The 20,456-nt window shown below is 47.0% G+C and overlaps 1 protein-coding gene across 1 annotated transcript; it reads left to right on the forward strand.

The window, feature by feature from the left end:
- Window positions 1-17,369: 17,369 nt before the first annotated feature.
- On the forward strand, window positions 17,370-19,420 carry LOC119657704 (myrosinase 1-like). The gene is made up of 8 exons (XM_038064746.1): window positions 17,370-17,437; window positions 17,498-17,750; window positions 17,808-18,065; window positions 18,261-18,530; window positions 18,584-18,918; window positions 18,980-19,082; window positions 19,142-19,245; window positions 19,306-19,420. The coding sequence occupies exons 1-8, from the start codon at window positions 17,406-17,408 to the stop codon at window positions 19,412-19,414; spliced, it is 1,464 nt and encodes a 487-aa protein (XP_037920674.1). The 5' UTR covers window positions 17,370-17,405; the 3' UTR covers window positions 19,415-19,420.
- The last annotated feature ends 1,036 nt before the right edge of the window (window positions 19,421-20,456 follow it).

Below are 20,456 nucleotides of genomic sequence, written 5' to 3' on the forward strand. Positions count from 1 at the left end.
GACGCTGCTGCGCCAGGTTGCAGCAGTGTGTGGGATTCACACCCACTAAAACCACCCCCACTCTTCCGCCCCTCCCTGCGGGACCACCGTGAAGTATTACTTTGCGGGGGAGGCTCTGGTTCGCTATATCAGCTCGTCCATGTCACGTCTCCGTCGCGCCGCTTTCCGAGCTTGATCCAACTCCAGGAGTTTTGTCTGCACCACGGCTACTGCCTCATTTACCGCCATCCAGTTTTCCTCCGACTTCAACATCTCTTCCACCAGGTTGGAGGGCTCGATGTCCGCCCCTAAGATGCTGTTCAACCACCTTTTCTGCTGCAGAAATCTGGGACAATGGAATATAACGTGCTCCGGGTCCTCGAGTGTAGCACCGCATTCAGGTCAGTTGGGAGACTCGTCCAACTCGAAGCGATGCAAGTAGGGGTAATTCAATTCTCCGTGCTTTCGGTTGACCCATTTCTCGATGCACGGGATCAATGTATGGGTCCACCTGCCCTTGTCGGAGTTATCCCATCGTTGTTGCCACTTGCCACACAACTCTCTCCTGATGGCTCTTCGGAAATCTGCATTCACCTCGGCTGGATTTGCCTTCCGTTTTTCGTAGAGCCAGTGTGCCTCGCTCGCTAGAAGATCTATAGGGATCATTCCTGCGATAACACACACTGCCTCCGTCGACGCCGTCCTAAATGCGCTGCACACCCTTAACGCAATTGGCCGGTATGCCGAACTTATCTTCCTCCGGTTGACAGCGTGGTTCAACGCTCCCGCCCAGACAGGGGCCGCGTATAGCAGGATCGACTTCACCACTCCCGCGATGAGTAGCCTGCGACTATACTTCGGCCCTCCCACGTTAGGCATCATCCTTGCAAGGGATGAGTTGGCATTTGCTGCCTTCTCTCGCGCATAATCCAAGTGTCCCTTGAAACTCAGCTTGGCATCGATCATCACTCCCAGGTATTTGACGACCGATTTTGAGACGACCTCACGATTACCAACCTGGATGGTAACCATGTTGTTCTTCCTACGGTTGGTAATGAGGACCGCCTCCGTCTTTTCGTCCGCCAGGTCCAGCTTGGCCATTCGTAACCATGACTTGATGGTATGAATGGCTTCATTTGCATAAAGCTCCACGTCCTCGGGATGCTTTGCAATTGCAACTACCGCCAAGTCGTCCGCAAAACCAATCAGCGTTGTCTCCTCCGGCACGCGAAGGTCAAGCACTTCGTCGTACATTATGTTCCATAGCAGCGGTCCCAATACAGAACCTTGAGGCACACCTGCTGTCACAATGTACTCCTTCGGCTCGTCGTCCGTCTCGTACCAGAGAAGTCTGTCCGAAAAGTAACTCTCGATGAGCCGAGCCAAGTAGCTAGGAACACCCAGTTTGGCAAAGCGCCCTTAATCCAGCCCCAGTTGGCTGAGTTAAAAGCATTTTTGACGTCCAGCGTCACCAGAGCACACATTTGCCCATGGCCATTGCATTTCAAGCCAATTCCACGACCTTTGCTACTGCATCGACCGTAGAACGGGCTCGCAGAAACCCATATTGCCGCTTTGAAAGACCACCCGCAAGCTCGATGAACGGGAGCAGCCTGTTGTATATCACCCTCTCCAACTTCTTCCCCATGGTGTCTAAGAGACAAATAGGGCGATATGAAGAGGGCACGCCGGGTGGTTTTCGGGGCTTCGGTAGCAACACCAGCTTCTGCCTCTTCTACTGGGCGGGAAACACTCCTTCCGCCATGTACGATTCGAATGTGCTTGCGAACCACCTTAGTCTGGCCTTGACCGCCACCTTCAGAACCTTGTTCGGAATTCCGTCCAATCCCGGAGCCTTGCTGTCCCCAATACGTCTGCAGATTTCCCAAAGTTCCTCTTCGGTAACATCAGGGATCGAGAACACGTCCTGCCGAGCTGCCAGTTACAACTTGGTAGGCTGTACCCCACGGATTCGTATTAGCCTCCATGTAGAGCTTCTGGTAGCATTCCCGCTTGCTTCTCCGAATGGCCTTCTTAAGGTTGCTTCGCAGATCCCTGCCTTCCTCCTCACGCTCCTGGTGCTCCGGCCTTCCCCTTGTTCTGTGGGAAAGTCTCCTCACTCGGAGAAAAGAGGATCTCAAGGCAGCGATCTCCGTGTTCCACCAGTAGTTTGGCCTCTTGCCGTGGTGCAAATGTCGTCGTGGCATCGTAGCGTCGCATGCTTCGGTTACACGCTGAGACAGCTGTGTGACCCTTTCCACCGCTGTTCCATTCGAATCATGGGCTCCCTCCAATGCGGCCAGGAATGTCTCCTCGTCGAAAGCTCCGATAGACCAGCCAACCGCCTTAGCCTTTCCACCTCCAGAGTGTCGTTCACTGCTTCCCCGGTTCCCAATGCGGAGGAAGATGGCCGGGTGGTCACTGTGGGTGTAGTGCTCACTCACTTGCCAAGCCATCTTCCTCACCAGTGAAGTGCTAACAAATGTCAGGTCAACGATCGAACCCGACCCTCTTCCTCGAAAGGTGGGCACGCATCCAACGTTGGCCAGCACGATGTCCAGCTCCGCAAATGACTCCAACAGAATTTGACCTCTGGTGTTCGTCGATCGGCTTCCCCAGTCCAGGGCCCACGCGTTGAAATCGCCCGCAATGATTTTAGGGCTGCGGTCTTTAGCGTCCAACACCAGACTGTCTAACATCTCCTCATATTGTGCTAAGGTTGCACTAGGAGGAGCGTAGCAGCTGTAAATATGGACACCGTTGACCTTCATCCTTATAAAACCGGCAGCCGGGGGGCCATGACTTCCTGAATGGTCTGTCTTCCGCACGCCCAGATTGCGGCGTTGCCAGACGCATCCACCGCCCAAGTCGCACCGCCGTGGTTTCTGTACGGCTCGCAAATAACCGCGACATCGACATTCGACTCTCAAATAGTTTGTGAGAGCAGGTCCTGAGCTGCCTCACAGTGGTGAAGAGGCTTTTTCCTTCTTCGGGACTTGCTGTGGTCCAAGAGGCTCGCTGGTACCGTCTCTAGCCCGTTTTCCTGTTTTCCCGCCTGCTTTATCACGGGGAGGCGTCACCTGCGTTTCCCTTGTGACCTTGCCAACTGACGCTTGGGAATTCTTTTCTTCAAGTGCCTTGATATAAGAGAATTTAATGCCTCTTATCAAGGCTCGAATATTTTGGTGGATATTCCGCCTCTCCTTGATGAACTCGCACAGTTCATTTATTCGTTCCCCGAGTGTAACGAACGCCATTCCGGTATGTTCCCGTTTGCTTTCGCGCCTTGCCCCACAAGGAATGATCTCGATTAAGGGACTATTCGTATTTCTTTCAGAGTCCCACGACGAATCTCGACTACCAAAAAGAACCATTGTTCTCGGTGGTGATCTTCCAAGCTTCGAACTCCTCCTAAAAGGATCCGGTGTGGACCTAATTTCCACTCCACCATTATCTCTTGTAGCATTAGATGCCACAGTAGCCAAGTTTCCCACTACTGAGGCACTGCGGTCGTTGGATATCGACGGCCGGGAGCCCGCTTGCTCACTCCCAAAAACCGCCGACACTGGGTTTCCGAAGCCCTGCACCGTAAAAAGACTACTTTTCTCCTCTTCCATATTTGGTTTAATTTCTGGGTGTCCTTCCCATAGCCAATTTTTATCCACGGGTGGGCGTTTACTTCCCACCTACCCGGCCTGCGCATAAGCATGCCCATACACGCACATCTCCGGATGCGTGTATGTGCATGCCCATGACACATTCGCCGAGCATTCCCTTATCCGCACGAAGGGACGCGCCTGATGGGAGATTTGGCAATTCCGCACAGGATGCTACTTATTTTGAACCTCTTAGTAAAGCACACTGGTCATTGTCGGCTGAACTACCACCTAGGAAAGCTAGGGATATCTACGGACACTGCCTGCAGGTTCTGTGAGGAGGAGGACGAAACCTCTATGCACGTCCTGGGACAGTGTCCAGCACTTGTGCAAAGTAGGTCGATACATCTGGGAGAACACTTAATATCAGATGCAAAGCTGAAACTTCTGGAAGTGGGGAACATACTAAAGTTCCTAACGGTTACTGGCCTGCTTGAGATACTATGATCAACAGGAACACTATAACCAGTAAAAGGGGCACAATAGTTCTTCAAGGACGCGGTGCGACTTTCCCTTAACAGAATAATAATAAAAGCACAGTGTGCATCATGACTTTCGGGGAAATTTACATACATCGTCCTTTTGACACAGGAAAATGAAGTTCACAAGAGATGCTCAATGGCTAGCTCGTCAGCCTGTAGTTACCACCTTCCAATGCCCCCGTAAGTGACTTCGAACCACATGGCTGAAGGACTTTGCAGCGCGTGGTCCATTTGTTGGTAATAGTTGCTTCGTTGTCTTGTAAACTCTGTTCCTTTTGCTATCCTACGTGCTTTCATTATGAGATCAGTTGTATTTAATGGCGACGGATCCTAGTTGTCTAAGTAGTTATATAAGCGAAACCTTATTAAAATCGGTTCAATGCCTGTCTGTCTGTCCGTCTTTTGTTTATGGATGGAGGTGGAAATCTTAGAAAGACACTGCCGCGTCAGGTTACAACAGTGTGTGGTATTCTTACCCACTAAAATTATTCCTCTCCTTCCCTCCCCGCGAAATTGCCGTAAAGCTTTACTTCGCATTTTTCGCGTCCTCCTTGCGCACTTTGCTTTTCTAAGTTCCTGCTGTATATTTTTAATTGCGGATTTCACCGTACAACAGTTCTCGTTCGACTTCAGCATTTCCTCGACAATGTTCTGCGGACTTGTGCTGATTTCTAGAGAATCTTCCAGGCTCCTCCTTTCTGAGTAAAATCGTGGACAGTAGGACATAACATGTTCCGGGTTCTCAGGTGCGCAACCACATTCAGGACAAAAGGGAGAATCATCCAACCTGAATTAGTGCAGATACTTTCTGCAACCATCATACCCTGACAGGAATTTTATCAAATGGTAGTTAACCTCGCCTTGTCATCGCTGAATCCACTCCTTACTAGAGGAAATCAAAGTATTAGTCCAGCGACCCCTCTTCGAGTCATTCCGCCGCTGCTGCCACTTTTCCAGCGACTCTCGCCTTGCCGCCTTTCGGTATTCTGTATCATTTTCAGGTGAATTTATTTCCATTTTCTCATACAAACATCTTGCGTCACTTGCCAGAATGTCCATCGGGATCATTCCCGCAATAACACACGCTGCCTCGCCTGATATTGTTCTAAAGGCGCTATATATCCTTAGGGCCACTAAGCGGTAAGTTTTGTTTTCTCTCCTCCTAATATCATCACATGCTAGGGCTCCCTCTTAAACTGGTGCCGCATATAATAGTGTGGAGTGAAACACTCCGGCCACAAGATTTCTGCGACTGTATCTTGGACCACAAATGTGAGACATCACCTGCGCATGATACGCTGGTGTTTGTCGCTTTCTCACAGGCTTAGTCCAGGTGTCCCTTGAAACACTCCCAGGTATTTGGTAACCAGGTACACTCCCAGGTATTTGATAACCAGCTATGATGTGACCACCAACACGAATATTAACCGTATTCCTCTTCTTAAGGTTGGTTTACGCAGATGATGTCGCAGCGCATGTTGCTGGACGTACTGTCGAACAGGCGCAAAGCAGACTCGGCATATTGATGCGACGGGTAAGCGGATGGATGACGACTCATGGTTTCAACCTTGCACTGGAAAAAACCGAAGTAGTCATCCTGACTAAGAAGAGAATTCCCACCCTGCGTCCCATATCGTTCGGGGGAGTCGATCATCGAGTCAAAATCAGCGGTAAAGTACCTCGGGTTGACTCTTGACTCAAAGATGAGCTTTTCTGAGCAAATCCAAGCAGCAGCGAACAAGGCTGCGGTTGGAGTTTCGGCGTTAAGTAGGCTAATGGCAAACATTGGGGGTTCTACGTCTAGTAGGCGACGTCTCCTGATGAGCTCAACGCAGTCTGCCCTGCTCTATGGCGCGGAGGTATGGGCTGGCGCTCTTAACAAGGAGGTATATCGTAAACGCCTCGCGCAAGTACAGAGACGGGGAGCTTTACGGGTGGCGTCTGCGTACCGCACTGTCTCTGAACCGGCCGTGATGCTGACCGCGGGAGTTATCCCCGTTGCCCTTCTTGCTAGGGAGCGTCAGGCCATATACAAGCGCAAGGGAGATGCGCCAAGGGAGGTGGTTGCTCGCGAAGAACGGCAACACACTCTAGACGAGTGGCAACCCTCTTGGCAAAATGAAACTAGAGGCAGATGGACTGCGCAGCTCATCGGCAACTTAGGTGCGTGGCTGAATCGGAAGCATGGTGAGACTGACTATTTCCTTACCCAATTTTTAAGTGGGCATGGAAATTTTCAGTCTTACCTGCACAAGATTGGAAAGGCGCGTTCTCCGGATTGTGTGTTTTGCAATGGAGTTGTGGACGATGCCCACCACACTTTTTTTTCTTGTGGAAGGTGGGATGGGGTTCTTCAGCAGCTCTATTTAAACACAGGGGATCTCTCTCCAGACAACATTGTGGAAGAGATGCTGAGGACTGCTGACAGGTGGAACCGTATTGCCCATTACGTTAGGGCCCTTCTCGTTGCTAAGAAGATAGAACTCGACCGGTGGAGGAGCCGGATGACAGGGGTTCTTTGAACTGAAAGTTCCCTTCCTCCTCTCCCCTCCCGTTGGTGAAAGGAATTCCCTGATTTGAAGGCTCCGCAAAGCGGGAGAGTTCGGGGGCTGACCCGAAATAATGTGACAAATGGTTCCAGGCTAGCTCTCTGACGATGGGGAGGTGTTTAGTTGGTAGTCCGACAACGTACCGAATCAGGAGTCCAACACTGTGTGCGTAAATGCATTCACCTACCCTACCCCAAAAAAAAAAAAAAAAAATTATCCCCACCCTCACCCCCGTATATCTGTCAGGATTAATGGCTGTAGCAGATGTTGAAGTCCCCCTCGTAAGCTAGTTTCACTGCGGTGGCACTGGATCCAAGTCGGAACAGAATATTCTGACTTTTGCGTTCCTGACTCGAAGCTGCTCTTTGTAGCTTGCTTTTTCCAGTGCCTCCAATTACTCTCCATTTATGGGAAATAAGAAAGGTTGGCAGTTTTCCTGACTTTTCTTCTTCTTGATTATAACCCGGTAGCCCAAGGGCTTTGAGGGTGGATGCCGATTTTTGTCAACCAGATGCAAGCAACAGATCTCTTGGGAATCGTATGGAATAACTTTGAGTCTAGTGCCTTCCTAGGCGTTGTTGATCTTAGTGATTCACGGATTGAAAAAATCTCTGGGGAACTGGTCCATGATATGCATATGTGATATTTCCGGATTACCTAAGAGGAGTCAGGAGAGGAGTATTGCTGCCAATACATGCTCGATGGCTAGTTCGATAGCCTGGAGTTGCCACCTGCCAGTGCCCCCGTACGTAACTCCTGGCTGACGCACAACTTCGCAACGCGTGGTCCGTTGGTTGGTAATTGCTGCTTCGTATTCTTCTAAACTTTGCTCCATTTGATCTCTTACTGTACTTCGTTATGAGATCGGCTCTATTTTCTGGTGACAGATGCTAGTTGGCCAAGCGTTTGTTATTCTATTTCTTACCAACCACCTGGTATTTAATGGTCTTTGTGGTCCCGTTCATCAATAGCCGATATTCTCCGTAATTCTGTTCAGAATATGGATAGAGTTCTGATAGCGGCTCCTGAGCAAGACTGAGTGGCCTTTCGTTTCTTTGCTCACTTCCAGCAGTTGGTATTCAGTTAGTCCTCGTTCCGTGGGTTCACCGCCGTCGACTCTTTCCGTGCAAAAGTACTGTTTCCACACTGAAAGCTACTAGTCTCCCTACCGCCTCGATCCCGAATGTCTCTACAGCTCGACAGTTTCAGCTGGTGCCACCTGTGTTGCCTACGACGGTTGCAGTTTTTAGGATGGATGTCTTACGATGATATACCTGGACCTTTAATTTTGTTATTGCCTATTTGGTAATGTTCATGTCTATAGCTTGGTCCCAAGAGTAAACCTGGGCAAATGGTCACATTGTTAATTGCATTTTCCAATTATTGTGCCATTTTTTCACCACGTGTAGAAGGGTAATATTCTTTTTCTTCAGCCTTTGTCCCGTTCACAAGCGGGGTCGGCTCATCGTGATCGGCTTCGCCATTTGACTCTATCGAATGCCTGATCTGGGTGCAATCTCGAGGCTTTCAAATCCCCATCCAGCGTATCAAGCCACCGTTGCTTAGGTCTGCCTTTTGGTCGTTTACCATCGACTTCGATATTCAGACCAATCTTGGCAAGTGAATTCTCGTTTGCACGAATTGCGTGACCATACCATCGAAGACGCCTCTCTCGCAACTTTTCCACGATCGCTGCAACCCCATAACCATCGCGGATATCCTCATTTCGGATGTGATCTAAACGTGTGACGCCACTAGTACAACGTAGCATCTTCGTCTCCATTACCGTAAGACGCCGTTCATTGTCTTTTATGGTCGGCCAACACTCAGAACTATAGAGAGCGACTGGACGGACGACATTGCGATAAATTTTAGATTTGAGACGTTCGTTGATACGTCGATCACAAAGGACACCAGTTGTGGAACGCCACTTCATCCAGGTTGCGTTAATGCGTGAAGCAATTTCATAACGCAGTTCTCCATTGGCTGATAGCGTTGACCCGAGGTATTTAAATCGCTCAGTTCTGGGCAGATCACTGCCGCTGACAGTGGTTGTGCCTGTTTCATGGGGATCGGTCGTCAAAAATTCAGTTTTGTTTAAATTCAATCTGAGACCGTGTTGCTTGAGGCGATCACTCCATTTTTGAACAAGTTGCTCGAGATCATTTTTGCTATCAGATGCTAGGAAAACATCGTCTGCATAAAGCACTGTGTATGGATATCCCGTGTGACGGTGTCCATAACAAGGACAAAGAGGAGTGGTGAGAGGGCACTTCCTTGATGAACTCCAACAGAGACACGAAGCGGTTTTGATACACCCGCAAACTTCGAACTTTACTTTTCGGATCGCGGTAGAGCAATTGAACCCAGCGCACGAGTTCTTCTGGCACGAAGTGTTGTCGTAAAGCATATCAGATGAGTTCGTGTGGTACACGGTCAAACGCTTTCTCTAGATCCAGAAAGGCAATGTAAAGAGGGCGATGCTTCTCACGGTGTTTCTCCATGAGTAACCGCGTAGCGTGTATTGCGTCAGTAGTTCCGCAGTTCTTGACAAATTCGGCTTGATTCACGGTTATTTCAACGATTTCGCGAATACGGTTGTCAAGAATGCGTTCAAAAATCTTCATGGTATGGGAAAGTAACCGGATCGGACGGTAATTTGAAGATTCTGCTGGGCTACCTTTCTTTTTCCATATTGGAACAGTGGTACTTTCTTGCCAGTCAGATGGTGTTCTTCCCTCCTGAATAACCCGGTTAAAGAATTCACTGAGCCACAGTGTTGGGTCCCATCTCTTCGCTTTCCAGAGTTCAGATGCGATGTCGTCAGGTCCTGTTGCTTTCCCCGATTTCATTTGTTTTATTGCCTCCTCGACTTCAGTTGCGCTGACTGGTGGAACTGCTGCAAATGTCGCTAATGATTGTGGAAGTGGAGGATGAGCAAATTCTTCAGTTGAAATCTGCTCGAAGTATTCTCGCCATCTATCCGTTGCGGCTCGACGGTTGGTAAGCAAAGTACCGTTCTTGTCATTAACACAACAGAAGTGTTCGATATCCTGTGTGCGTTCATCACGGCTTTTAGCAACTCGATCTCTCTCGCAATCCCGAGTGTCCAGTTTATCGTAAAGATTTTTGAAACGACCCCCTCGGGTGACAGCGACCGCTTTCTTTGCTTCCCGGTTGGCATTCTTATAAATTTGCCAATTAGCAGGCGTTTTATCGTCGAGAAATTTGTGGTAGAGGCGTTTCTTTTCACGGACCTTCATTTCAACATCATCATTCCAAAGCCAAGTATCTCGGTTGATGTACCGCTTACCCGGCTTGGTGACCCCGAGGGTTGCAGAGGCCGCTTTGTGAATCGTGTCTTTCATTTGGTTCCATGATTCTTCCACATTCGTAATGGTTGGCAATCGTATGAGTGAGACCGTTTCTTCTTTCTTCTCACCAAATCGCCACCATTTAATGCGCGGCGGGCCAGTGCGTTCCTCACGCTGTTTTATCGGTGGCTTAATTCGCAGGACGGCAATCAACGGCCTATGTTGGGATGCGATGGTCTCATAGGGAACGACTTTGCAATCAGTGACAGTGGTAAAATGTTGGCGTCTTATAAGAATATAGTCGATTTGCGTTTTATTGTTCCCACTATAAAATGTGGGAAGATGAGACAATCGTTTGATGAACCATGGATTCATAAGTACAAGGTCATGGGTGTCCGCAAAATCGATTATACGCTCGCCACCTTCATTGCGCGCTCCGAACCCCTTCCCCCCATGGCACCTGTTATCGTCTGCCTTTTCACCCACATGACCATTAAGGTCGCCGGCAATGATTATCTAATCGTCAGCAGGCACGTGACAAGTCTTTTCATCGAGAAGTTGCCAGAAGGCATCTTTCTCGGTCGACCTGTCTGTGGTGCATAAGCGGTGAAGAAATGAATAATGCGATCAGCTGATATAATGGTGAGCTTCATCAGCCGATCATCAAATCGTTCGACTTCTTTAATGGCATCACGGAAACCCTCTGAGATGGCAATGCCAACACCATATTGAGTGTGTGGGTTACCAAAATAGAGAAGTTTGTAGCCATTTTTACCGCGTTCGCGTTCAATGTCGCAGCTTTTGGCACCAGACCATCGGGTTTCTTGCAGAGCGCAGATGTCAATGCACCTTTTCCGACGGGCTCTTGCGAGTTCCTCCGTCTTTCCAGTTAGGGTACCAACATTTAGCGTTCAGACACGTATTTGTTTTGTTCATTGTGTGCGGACTAACTTGCTTACGTCCTGACGCCGTCCCTTGCCCCCCCCTTGCCCATTTCTCAACAGGACCGGGACCCGTCCTGCCGCGTCGACTGAGGTGGAAGCCCTAGCATTTCTCTGAGGCTTGTGACTCAATCCGATCATCATGTAGCATAGGAGAATAACTCCAACTATACTCTATTTATCTCTTTCCCTGATCTCAACATTTTATTTTTGTTTTACTGAGGATAGTACAGAGTACGTTGCCTCAAACCCTCCTCCTTTACCTGGGCTTGGGACCAGGATACTATGTTAATAGCATGGCGGAGTTAGCTCGCAGAAGCGCCAAATCCTTTGGATATTCTGAAAACGAATCAGCCATCGCCACTTCTAGACAGGCCATTACCTACCCCATTAGCTTTTGTATATCTGCCAGGATTGATGGATCCTGGTAACCTAGTTCAGTGACACTGTTCACGATATGCATATGTGATACCTACGGACCATTTAAGAGGAGTCAAATCAAGGAATACATTTTCTCTCACCAAGAGATGCTCAATGGCTAGCTCGTCAGCCTGTAGTTATCACGTTCCAGTGCCCCCGTAAGTGACTTCGAACCACATGGCTGAAGGACTTTGCAGCGCGTGGTCCATTTGTTGATAATAGTTGCTTCGTTGTTTTGTAAACTCTGTTCCTTTTGCTATCCTACGAGATTTTATTATGAGATCAGTTGTATATGGTGGCGACTGATGCTAGTTGTCCAAGCAGTTTTACAAGCAAAACTTTATTAAAATCGGCTCAATACCTGTCTGTCCGTCAGTCTTTTTTCTATGGATGGAGGTGGAAATCTTAGAAAGACACTGCCGCGTCAGGTTACAGCAGTGTGTGGTATTCTTACCCACTAAAATTATTCCTCTCCTTCCCTCCCCGCGAAATTGCCGTAAAGCTTTACTTCGCATTCTTCGCGTCCTCCTTGCGCACTCCGCTTTTCTAAGTTCCTGCTGTATATTTTTAATTGCGGATTACACCGTACAACAGTTTTCGTTCGACTTCAGCATTTCCTCGACAATGTTCTGCGGGCTTATGCTGATTTTCAGAGAATCTTCCAGGTTCCTCCTTTCTGACATAATATGCTCCGGGTTCTCAGGTGCTCAACTGCATTCGTGACAAAAGGCAGAATCATCCAACCTGAATTAGTGCAGATACTTCCTGCAACCACCATACCCTGGCAGAAATTGCATCAAATGGTAGTTAACCTCGCCTTGTCGTCGCTGAATCCAATCCTTACTAGGGGAAATCAAAGTATGAGTCCAGCGATCCGTCTTCGAGTCATTCCACCGCTGCTGCCACTTTTTCAGCGACTCTCGCTTTCCCGCTTTTCGATATTCTGTATCATTTTCAGGTGAATTCATTTCCATTTTCTCATACAAACAGCTTGCCTCACTTGCCAGAATGTCCATCGGGATCATTCTCGCAATAACGCGGGCTGCCTCGCCTGATATTGTTCTAAAGGCGCTATATATCCTTAGGGCCACTAAGCGGTCAGTTATGTTTTCTCTCCTCCTAATATCATCACATGCTAGGGCTCCCTCTTAAACTGGTGCCGCATATAATAGTGTGGAGTGAAACACTCCGGCCACAAGATTTCTGCGACTGTATCTTGGACCACAAATGTGAGACATCACCTGCGCATGATACGCTGGTGTTTGTCGCTTTCTCACAGGCTTAGTCCAGGTGTCCCTTGAAACACTCCCAGGTATTTGGTAACCAGGTACACTCCCAGGTATTTGATAACCAGCTATGATGTGACCACCAACACGAATATTAACCGTATTCCTCTTCTTAAGGTTGGTTTACGCAGATGATGTCGCAGCGCTTGTTGCTGGACGCATTGTCGAACAGGCGCAAAGCAGACTCGGCATATTGATGCGACGGGTAAGCGGATGGATGACCTTGTACTGGAAAAAACCGAAGTAGTCATCCTGACTAAGAAGAGAATTCCCACCCTGCGTCCCATATCGTTCGGGGGAGTCGATCATCGAGTCAAAATCAGCGGTAAAGTACCTCGGGTTGACTCTTGACTCAAAGATGAGCTTTTCTGAGCAAATCCAAGCAGCAGCGAACAAGGCTGCGGTTGGAGTTTCGGCGTTAAGTAGGCTAATGGCAAACATTGGGGGTTCTACGTCTAGTAGGCGACGTCTCCTGATGAGCTCAACGCAGTCTGCCCTGCTCTATGGCGCGGAGGTATGGGCTGGCGCTCTTAACAAGGAGGTATATCGTAAACGCCTCGCGCAAGTACAGAGACGGGTAGCTTTACGGGTGGCGTCTGCGTACCGCACTGTCTCTGAACCGGCCGTGATGCTGACCGCGGGAGTTATCCCCGTTGCCCTTCTTGCTAGGGAGCGTCAGGCCATATACAAGCGCAAGGGAGATGCGCCAAGGGAGGTGGTTGCTCGCGAAGAACGGCAACACACTCTAGACGAGTGGCAACCCTCTTGGCAAAATGAAACTAGAGGCAGATGGACTGCGCGGCTCATCGGCAACTTAGGTGCGTGGCTGAATCGGAAGCATGGTGAGACTGACTATTTCCTTACCCAATTTTTAAGTGGGCATGGAAATTTTCAGTCTTACCTGCACAAGATTGGAAAGGCGCGTTCTCCGGATTGTGTGTTTTGCAATGGAGTTGTGGACGATGCCCACCACACTTTTTTTTCTTGTGGAAGGTGGGATGGGGTTCTTCAGCAGCTCTATTTAAACACAGGGGATCTCTCTCCAGACAACATTGTGGAAGAGATGCTGAGGACTGCTGACAGGTGGAACCGTATTGCCCATTACGTTAGGGCCCTTCTCGTTGCTAAGAAGATAGAACTCGACCGGTGGAGGAGCCGGATGGCAGGGGGTTCCTTGAACTGACAGTTCCCTTCCTCCTCTCCCCTCCCGTTGGTGAAAGGAATTCCCTGATTTGAAGGCTCCGCAAAGCGGGAGAGTTCGGGGGCTGGCCCGAAGTGATGTGACAAACGGTTCCAGGCTAGCTCTCTGACGATGGGGAGGTGTTTAGTTGGTAGTCCGACGACGTACCGAATCGCGAGTCCAACACTGTGTGCGTAATTGCATTCACCTACCCAACATCAAAAAAAAAAAAAAATTATCCCCACCCAGGCAGTCCTCGTATATCTGTCAGGATTAATGGCTGTAGCAGATGTTGAAGTCCCCCTGGTAAGCTAGTTTCATCGCGGTGGCACTGGATCCAAGTCGGAACAGAATATTCTGATTTTTGCGTTCTTGACTGGGAGCTGCTCTTTGTAGCTTGCCTTTTCCAGTGCCTCCAACTACTCTCCATTTATGGGAAATAAGAAAGGATGGCAGTTTTCCTGAGTTTTCTCCTTCTTGATTATAACCCGGTAGCCCAAGGGCTTTGAGGGTGGGTGCCGATTTTTGACAACCGGGTGCAAGCAACAGAACTCCTGAGAATCTCGACGTATGGAGTAACTTTGAGTCTAGTGCCTTCCTAGGCATTGTTGATCTTAGTGATTCACGAGCTGCAGAAGTCTTTGGGAAACTGGTCCATGATATGCATATGTGATACTTACGGATTGCCTAAGAGGAGTCCAACCAGGGAATACATTTTCTCTGTATCGTTTTGCGGTCAATAGATGCTCGATGACTAGTTCGATAGCCTGGAGTTGCCATCTGCCAGTGCCCCCCTACGTAACTCCTTGCTGACGCACAACTTCGCAGCGCGTGGTCCGTTGGTTGGTAACTGCTGCTTCGTAGTCTTCTAAACTTTGCTCCATTTGATCTCTTACTGGACTTCGTTATGAGATTGGCTGTATTTTCTGGTGATAGATGCTAGTTGGCCAAGCGTTTGTTATTCTATTTCTTACCAACCACCTGGTATTTAATGGTCTTTGTGGTCCCGTTCATCAATAGCCGATATTCTCCGTAATTCTGTTCAGAATATGGATAGAGTTCTGATACCGCCTCCTGAGCAAGACTGAGTGGCCTTTCGCTTCTCTGTTCACTTCCAGCGGTTCTCTGAGGTCACCGCCGTCGACTCTTTCGGCGCAGAAGTATTGTTTCCACACTGAAAACTATTAGTCTCCCCACCGCTTCGATCCTGAAGCTCTACACTTCGACAGTTTCGGCTGGTGCCACCTGTATTGCCTACGACGGTTGCAGTTTTTAGGATGGATATCTTACGATGATATATCTGGACCTTTAATTTTGCTATGGTCTATTTGGTAATGTTCATGCCTATGGCTTGGTCCCAAGAGTAAACCTGGGCAAATGGCCACATTGTTAATTGCATTTTCCAATTATTGTGCCATTTTTTCACAAGCACAATGTTGACCAGTGTATTTTTAAATGCTTGGGTGCCATGCCCCAAACGAGGGATCCATGGACCAAAAAAATGTGAGAGTAAGTTGCTCTCCATTTGGTCCGGTCCAATATCAAGTGGACGTGGACTTAGGATCCCTCACTATCCTAAAAAATAGTCTAATAAGTAAGCGTCCACAGTGGTTCTTCAAAATGATTGCTACGGTTCGTCACACAAAAAAAGTTTCAGACGCTTGGGCTACTCATCGATCACTTCACGAATTGTTTCCATTGGTGCTGGAAGCACCGATCACTAGCCTCGAACAAGTGTTTATTCAGAGGTTAAAGTTCAGTCTCGAACATCTGTTCATACATTGCTGAGTTAATGTTGACACCGATTTCACATAAAGGAATGAACGTCCGTTACACCGTGGTAGGAAACTCCCTACTACAGCACCACTGAAGGAGGGTGGTGCCCCCTTTGAACGCATGGTACTCGATCCTTAGCCTCATAACGTGACCTTAAACATACCCGATTATTTTGACGATTAAATTTTTCTTTGATCAAAATGGTTTTTTCATTCGTAAAAAGGATTTAGTGATGCTCATTTTTGGCGAAGTATTTTATCAGTTTTTTGCATCGCTGAAGACAGATTTATTTTAATTTAGGCGCAAGTAAATGGTTTTCGCAGCGTCTGTAGATTCCTAACTGAAGATCGTCGCGTAAAATATGGCTCATGGTACGTGCAGAGACGTTCATTCGACTCGATAAACGCTTCTGTTTGTGCAGCGGATTCTGTCAAACTTTTGCACGAACAACCTGCACACATTCAGCTGTCTAACAGACCTCGGACCCCTCTCTCTCGGCCGATTACCGATGTCATCTGTTTCTCTGTACAATTGTAACGTTCTGTGCACGAATCGTTCACTTATGGATAGTTTAAGTTAGTTTAAACGTTTTATGAATCGCTTTGCCCATCTTTCCACACTCGTATAAGACAACAAACGCCTTCTAGTACTTGCTGAACCTCATCGTTACGCTGATCACAAACAACTACCTGTGGCAATCTAAAACTTAAGTCGGGGTAAGAGAGGAACCTACTTTACACGTTCACAGTGCTGCCACTGTTTTTCGTTTTTCATTTCTCTCCCTACGACATTCCGCGATTTACTGACAAAACTTATGGCTATAGTGTATAAGTATATATGTCATATATTTAGGTATGGAAGGATGAGTCTCTTCGTGCTTTCGTCGGCAAATTTTAGCCGTAACACTTTACCGACTCAAAGCGAAACTTGCGAGGATGTAGTCTTTAGAGTTAGGAGGCGTTTCTTCATAGGCTGTTCGCACTGCTCAGTATCATAATCGGATGAATGGTGTTGTGATATGAGCCCCATCCATCGGTTTGGATGACTTTGGCTGCAAATGAAGGCTTATCTATTGCTGGCTGAGTTGTCTTTCCTCCCCTTTGGGCTAAAGAGTCCGGATCGTGAGAGGACTGTTGTGGCTTCGGCTTGCCCTTCGCCGTAGATGCGCCGGACGCTCCTCTTCACTGAACTTTGGGACAACTATGTTTGCCCGGAAGCTGTTTTCTGCACGAATACTTCAGGTTCAGCAGGTGGCGCCTACTGGAGTCTAGGGACAGGAGTGCTTACAGAAGAAGCCTGGTTCTGTCTGCTCCAATTGAATGGAGGTTCTCACTCAGGTTCTCCATCGATGAGCTCAGGGCTGCCTCTTTACTGCGGATTGGATCCTCAGGATCGAAATTCAATTTGGGTTTTTATTTTATGTTTTTAGATTTATCATAGTTGGTTGCCATGGCCTTTGTTTTACCGGGGGAAGTAAGTAGGTCTTCGCAGAATCTTTTCTGCCGATGCAAGATTAGTTGGAATTGAGGGTCGCTTGGTACCAAGAGTGCACCATTGACAATGGCAAGTTCCACAACGATTTATGGCTGCATTTTTTTCTAACATTGGATGATTTTCTTTCTAACAATAATATTAATCAATCAATCAATCATTCGTTGTCTACGATCTTTTTTAAATACGATACGCCACCTTATTCAAATTTGAATAGTATTAGCAGGAAGATGATTATAATGATAAGGATTGATAGTCGATAAGAGTAAGTTTAAATAGTGCGCGCGATTTTCAGTTAACAGTTCAGTTGGTATCCAACTCTTTAGTAAAAATGGAGTCCAAATCAGCGATTGCTATCCTCTGGTAAGCAACTACCGAATTCTCAAAATCTTTGGTAAAACAGATAACCATATTTCCACTCAGTTTCATTGCAGTGCAAGTATCTTCTTCAAATGTTACAACTGTTTATGACTTTCCGGAGAAATTCAAATTTGGCGTTGCAACGGCTGCTTTCCAAATAGAAGGAGGATGGAATGAAGATGGTAAAAGTCCAAGTATCTGGGATACGGGGGTGCATGAACAACCTGACAGGATTGATGACCGTACGAATGGCGACATTACCAGTGATTCGTATCATCAACTTGATCGCGACATTGAAATGCTAATCGAATTGGGAGTAAATATGCGCATTTTCAAAAGGTGTTCATGTCTGATATTAAGCCATTGATTCTAGGTTCAGTTCTATCGGTTCTCCATATCGTGGGCACGGGTCTTACCAAATGGAGATGTTTCATCCTTGAATAAGGCTGGGGTTGATTATTATAATCGCTTGATTAACAAACTTCTTGAGAATTCAATTGAACCCATGGTCACTATGTACCATTACGATTTACCAGACGAACTACAGAAAATTGGTGGAATGACTAATCCTCAAATTGTGGAGTATTTTGAAAACTATGCGGATGTCCTGTATTCAAATTTTGGTGACAGGGTAAGTTCGAATATTCAAAGGTAATATTGATTAGAAGAGTCGCTGTCTAAACAGATTAAGCAATCTTATATTCAGATCTTTAGTTTCTTCAAAAAAATAAAACCAAACATTTTATTACGTTGATATTCCAAGTGTAGACCTTGTGACTGATTAGTATCGTTCAGAAATCATAAAAGAATTTTATTCTGCTTCCAGGTGAAATTGTGGGCAACCTTCAACGAACCGCATGAGTACTGCAACTATGGTTACGCCAAAGCTACCTATCCTCCATTTATCAGTGCTCCTGGAGTTGGTGAATATCTATGCATCGACCACACTGTTAAAGCTCATGCATCTGCTTACCGTCTCTATAAGAAAAAGTATGCCAGAAAGCAAAAGGGTAAGGTTGGAATTGTGATAAATGGAGCAGCGCCATTCTCCAGGACCAACGACACCGCACTGATAGAAAGAGCATTGCAATATCGGGTAAGTGAGGCATCTTCCTTTCTCTTCCTTTATTCCAATCTTTCTTTTTCTAGTTTGGTTGGATTGCGCATCCCATTTATAGCAAATTGGGAGGTTATCCTGAGGTAATGGTTAAAGAAGTTGGTGAAAATAGCCGAGCAGAAGGACGCGCTTGGTCTCGTCTACCACATATGGACAGAAGTTGGAAGCAATTCATCAGGGGAGCTGCCGACTTCTTTGGTCTCAACTACTATTCCGCGAGATATATTGAACCGGCTGAAAAAATTGCTGGCCAAACACCTTCATGGGAAAATGATGTCGGGATAAAGGAATCCGTTGACCCTTCTTGGAAGAAGGCGAAGTCAGATTGGTTGTATAGTAGCCCCGGTGGATTGCTCAAAACATTACAGTATATTCGGTATCAATTAATCCTTTCTCCAAAACTAATTTGTTTTCCATTGACCTTTCAGATGGTTGAAAAAAGAATATAACAATGTGGAAGTGTTCATTACTGAAAACGGATGGTCTGATGACGGTCAACTTGATGATGATGGCCGTATTGAATACTTACAGGTAAGACTGCATACTTACTAGTAAGAGTGCATGATCTCTAACACACATTTTTCGTGAAGGACCATTTACGACAAGTCTCACAAGCAATCAAGGACGGATGCAATGTTTCTGGTTACGCCCACTGGAGTTTGATGGATAACTTTGAATGGCTCCGGGGATATACGTAATTTTTGAAATGTTTGCAAGTATTTTCATTCGTCATTTATGGTTACTTCTATTTCAGGGAACGATTTGGTCTTTACTATGTCAACACAAGAAGTCCCGGGAGGACCACAACAGCAAAGAAATCGGTTGCTGTTTATCGAGATATTATTTCTTCAAGACAAGTTTAATCAATTTGTTTGCTGAATAATATGAGATGAATTTTGTTATCTATTATCAGTATGATCCCCAGTGCATTATTAGGCTTTCACGTTATCAGTTATTATTCATGGATTTTAATAAAAAATAAATCATATGAAATTAATTGTTGCCATTCCAACAATTAGGCGCTATTACTCCGCTAAAACTCCCCAATTTTCCAAGTAAGAACTTCAGAGATTCCCGCTTCCCACCATCCAATACCACTGCTGTTCAGGTCTTTCATTTGATTCCACCAATGACCCTGTGTTAAAAATGGCACCACCAAACCCATTCTCCATCTCAAACCTAGCATACGCTAGTTCTTTAATGAGGTACTGGAGAATATTGAAAGTGAAATTCATCATCATAAACGGCGCAACAACCGGTATCCTTGCCGCTCTAGGTCTGCCTTAATAAGGAACTGCAGACAACCCGGTTTTGCGCCGAGGTCCACCAATTCGATATCCCTAAAAGCTGTCTGGCGTCCTGACCTACGCCATCGCTCCATCTTAGGCAGGGTCTGCCTCGTCTTCTTTTTCTACCATAGATGTTGCCCCTATAGAATTTCCGGGTGGGATTAAGTGACCCGCCCACCGTAACCTATTGAGCCGGATTTTATCCACAACCGAACGGTCATGGTATCGCTCATAGATTTCGTCATTGTGTAGGCTACGGAATCGTCCATCCTCATGTAGGGGGCCAAAAATTCTTCAGAGGATTCTTCTCTCGAACGCGACCAAGAGTTCGCAATTTTTCTTGCTAAGAACCCAAGTTTCCGAGGAATACATGAGGACTGGCAAGATCATAGTCTTGCACAGTAAGAGCTTTGACCCTATGGTGAGACGTTTCGAGCGGAACAGTCTTTGTAAGCTGAAATAGGCTCTGTTGGCTGACAACAACCGTGCGCGGATTTCATCATCGTAGCTGTTATCGGTTCTGATTTTCGACCCTAGATAGGAGAAATTATCAACGGTCTCAAAGTTGTAGCCTCCTATGTTTATTCTTCCCGTTTGACCGTGGTTGTGGATGGCT

Source organism: Hermetia illucens, chromosome 5 (assembly GCF_905115235.1).
Source record: "Hermetia illucens chromosome 5, iHerIll2.2.curated.20191125, whole genome shotgun sequence".
NCBI lineage: Eukaryota > Metazoa > Arthropoda > Insecta > Diptera > Stratiomyidae > Hermetia > Hermetia illucens.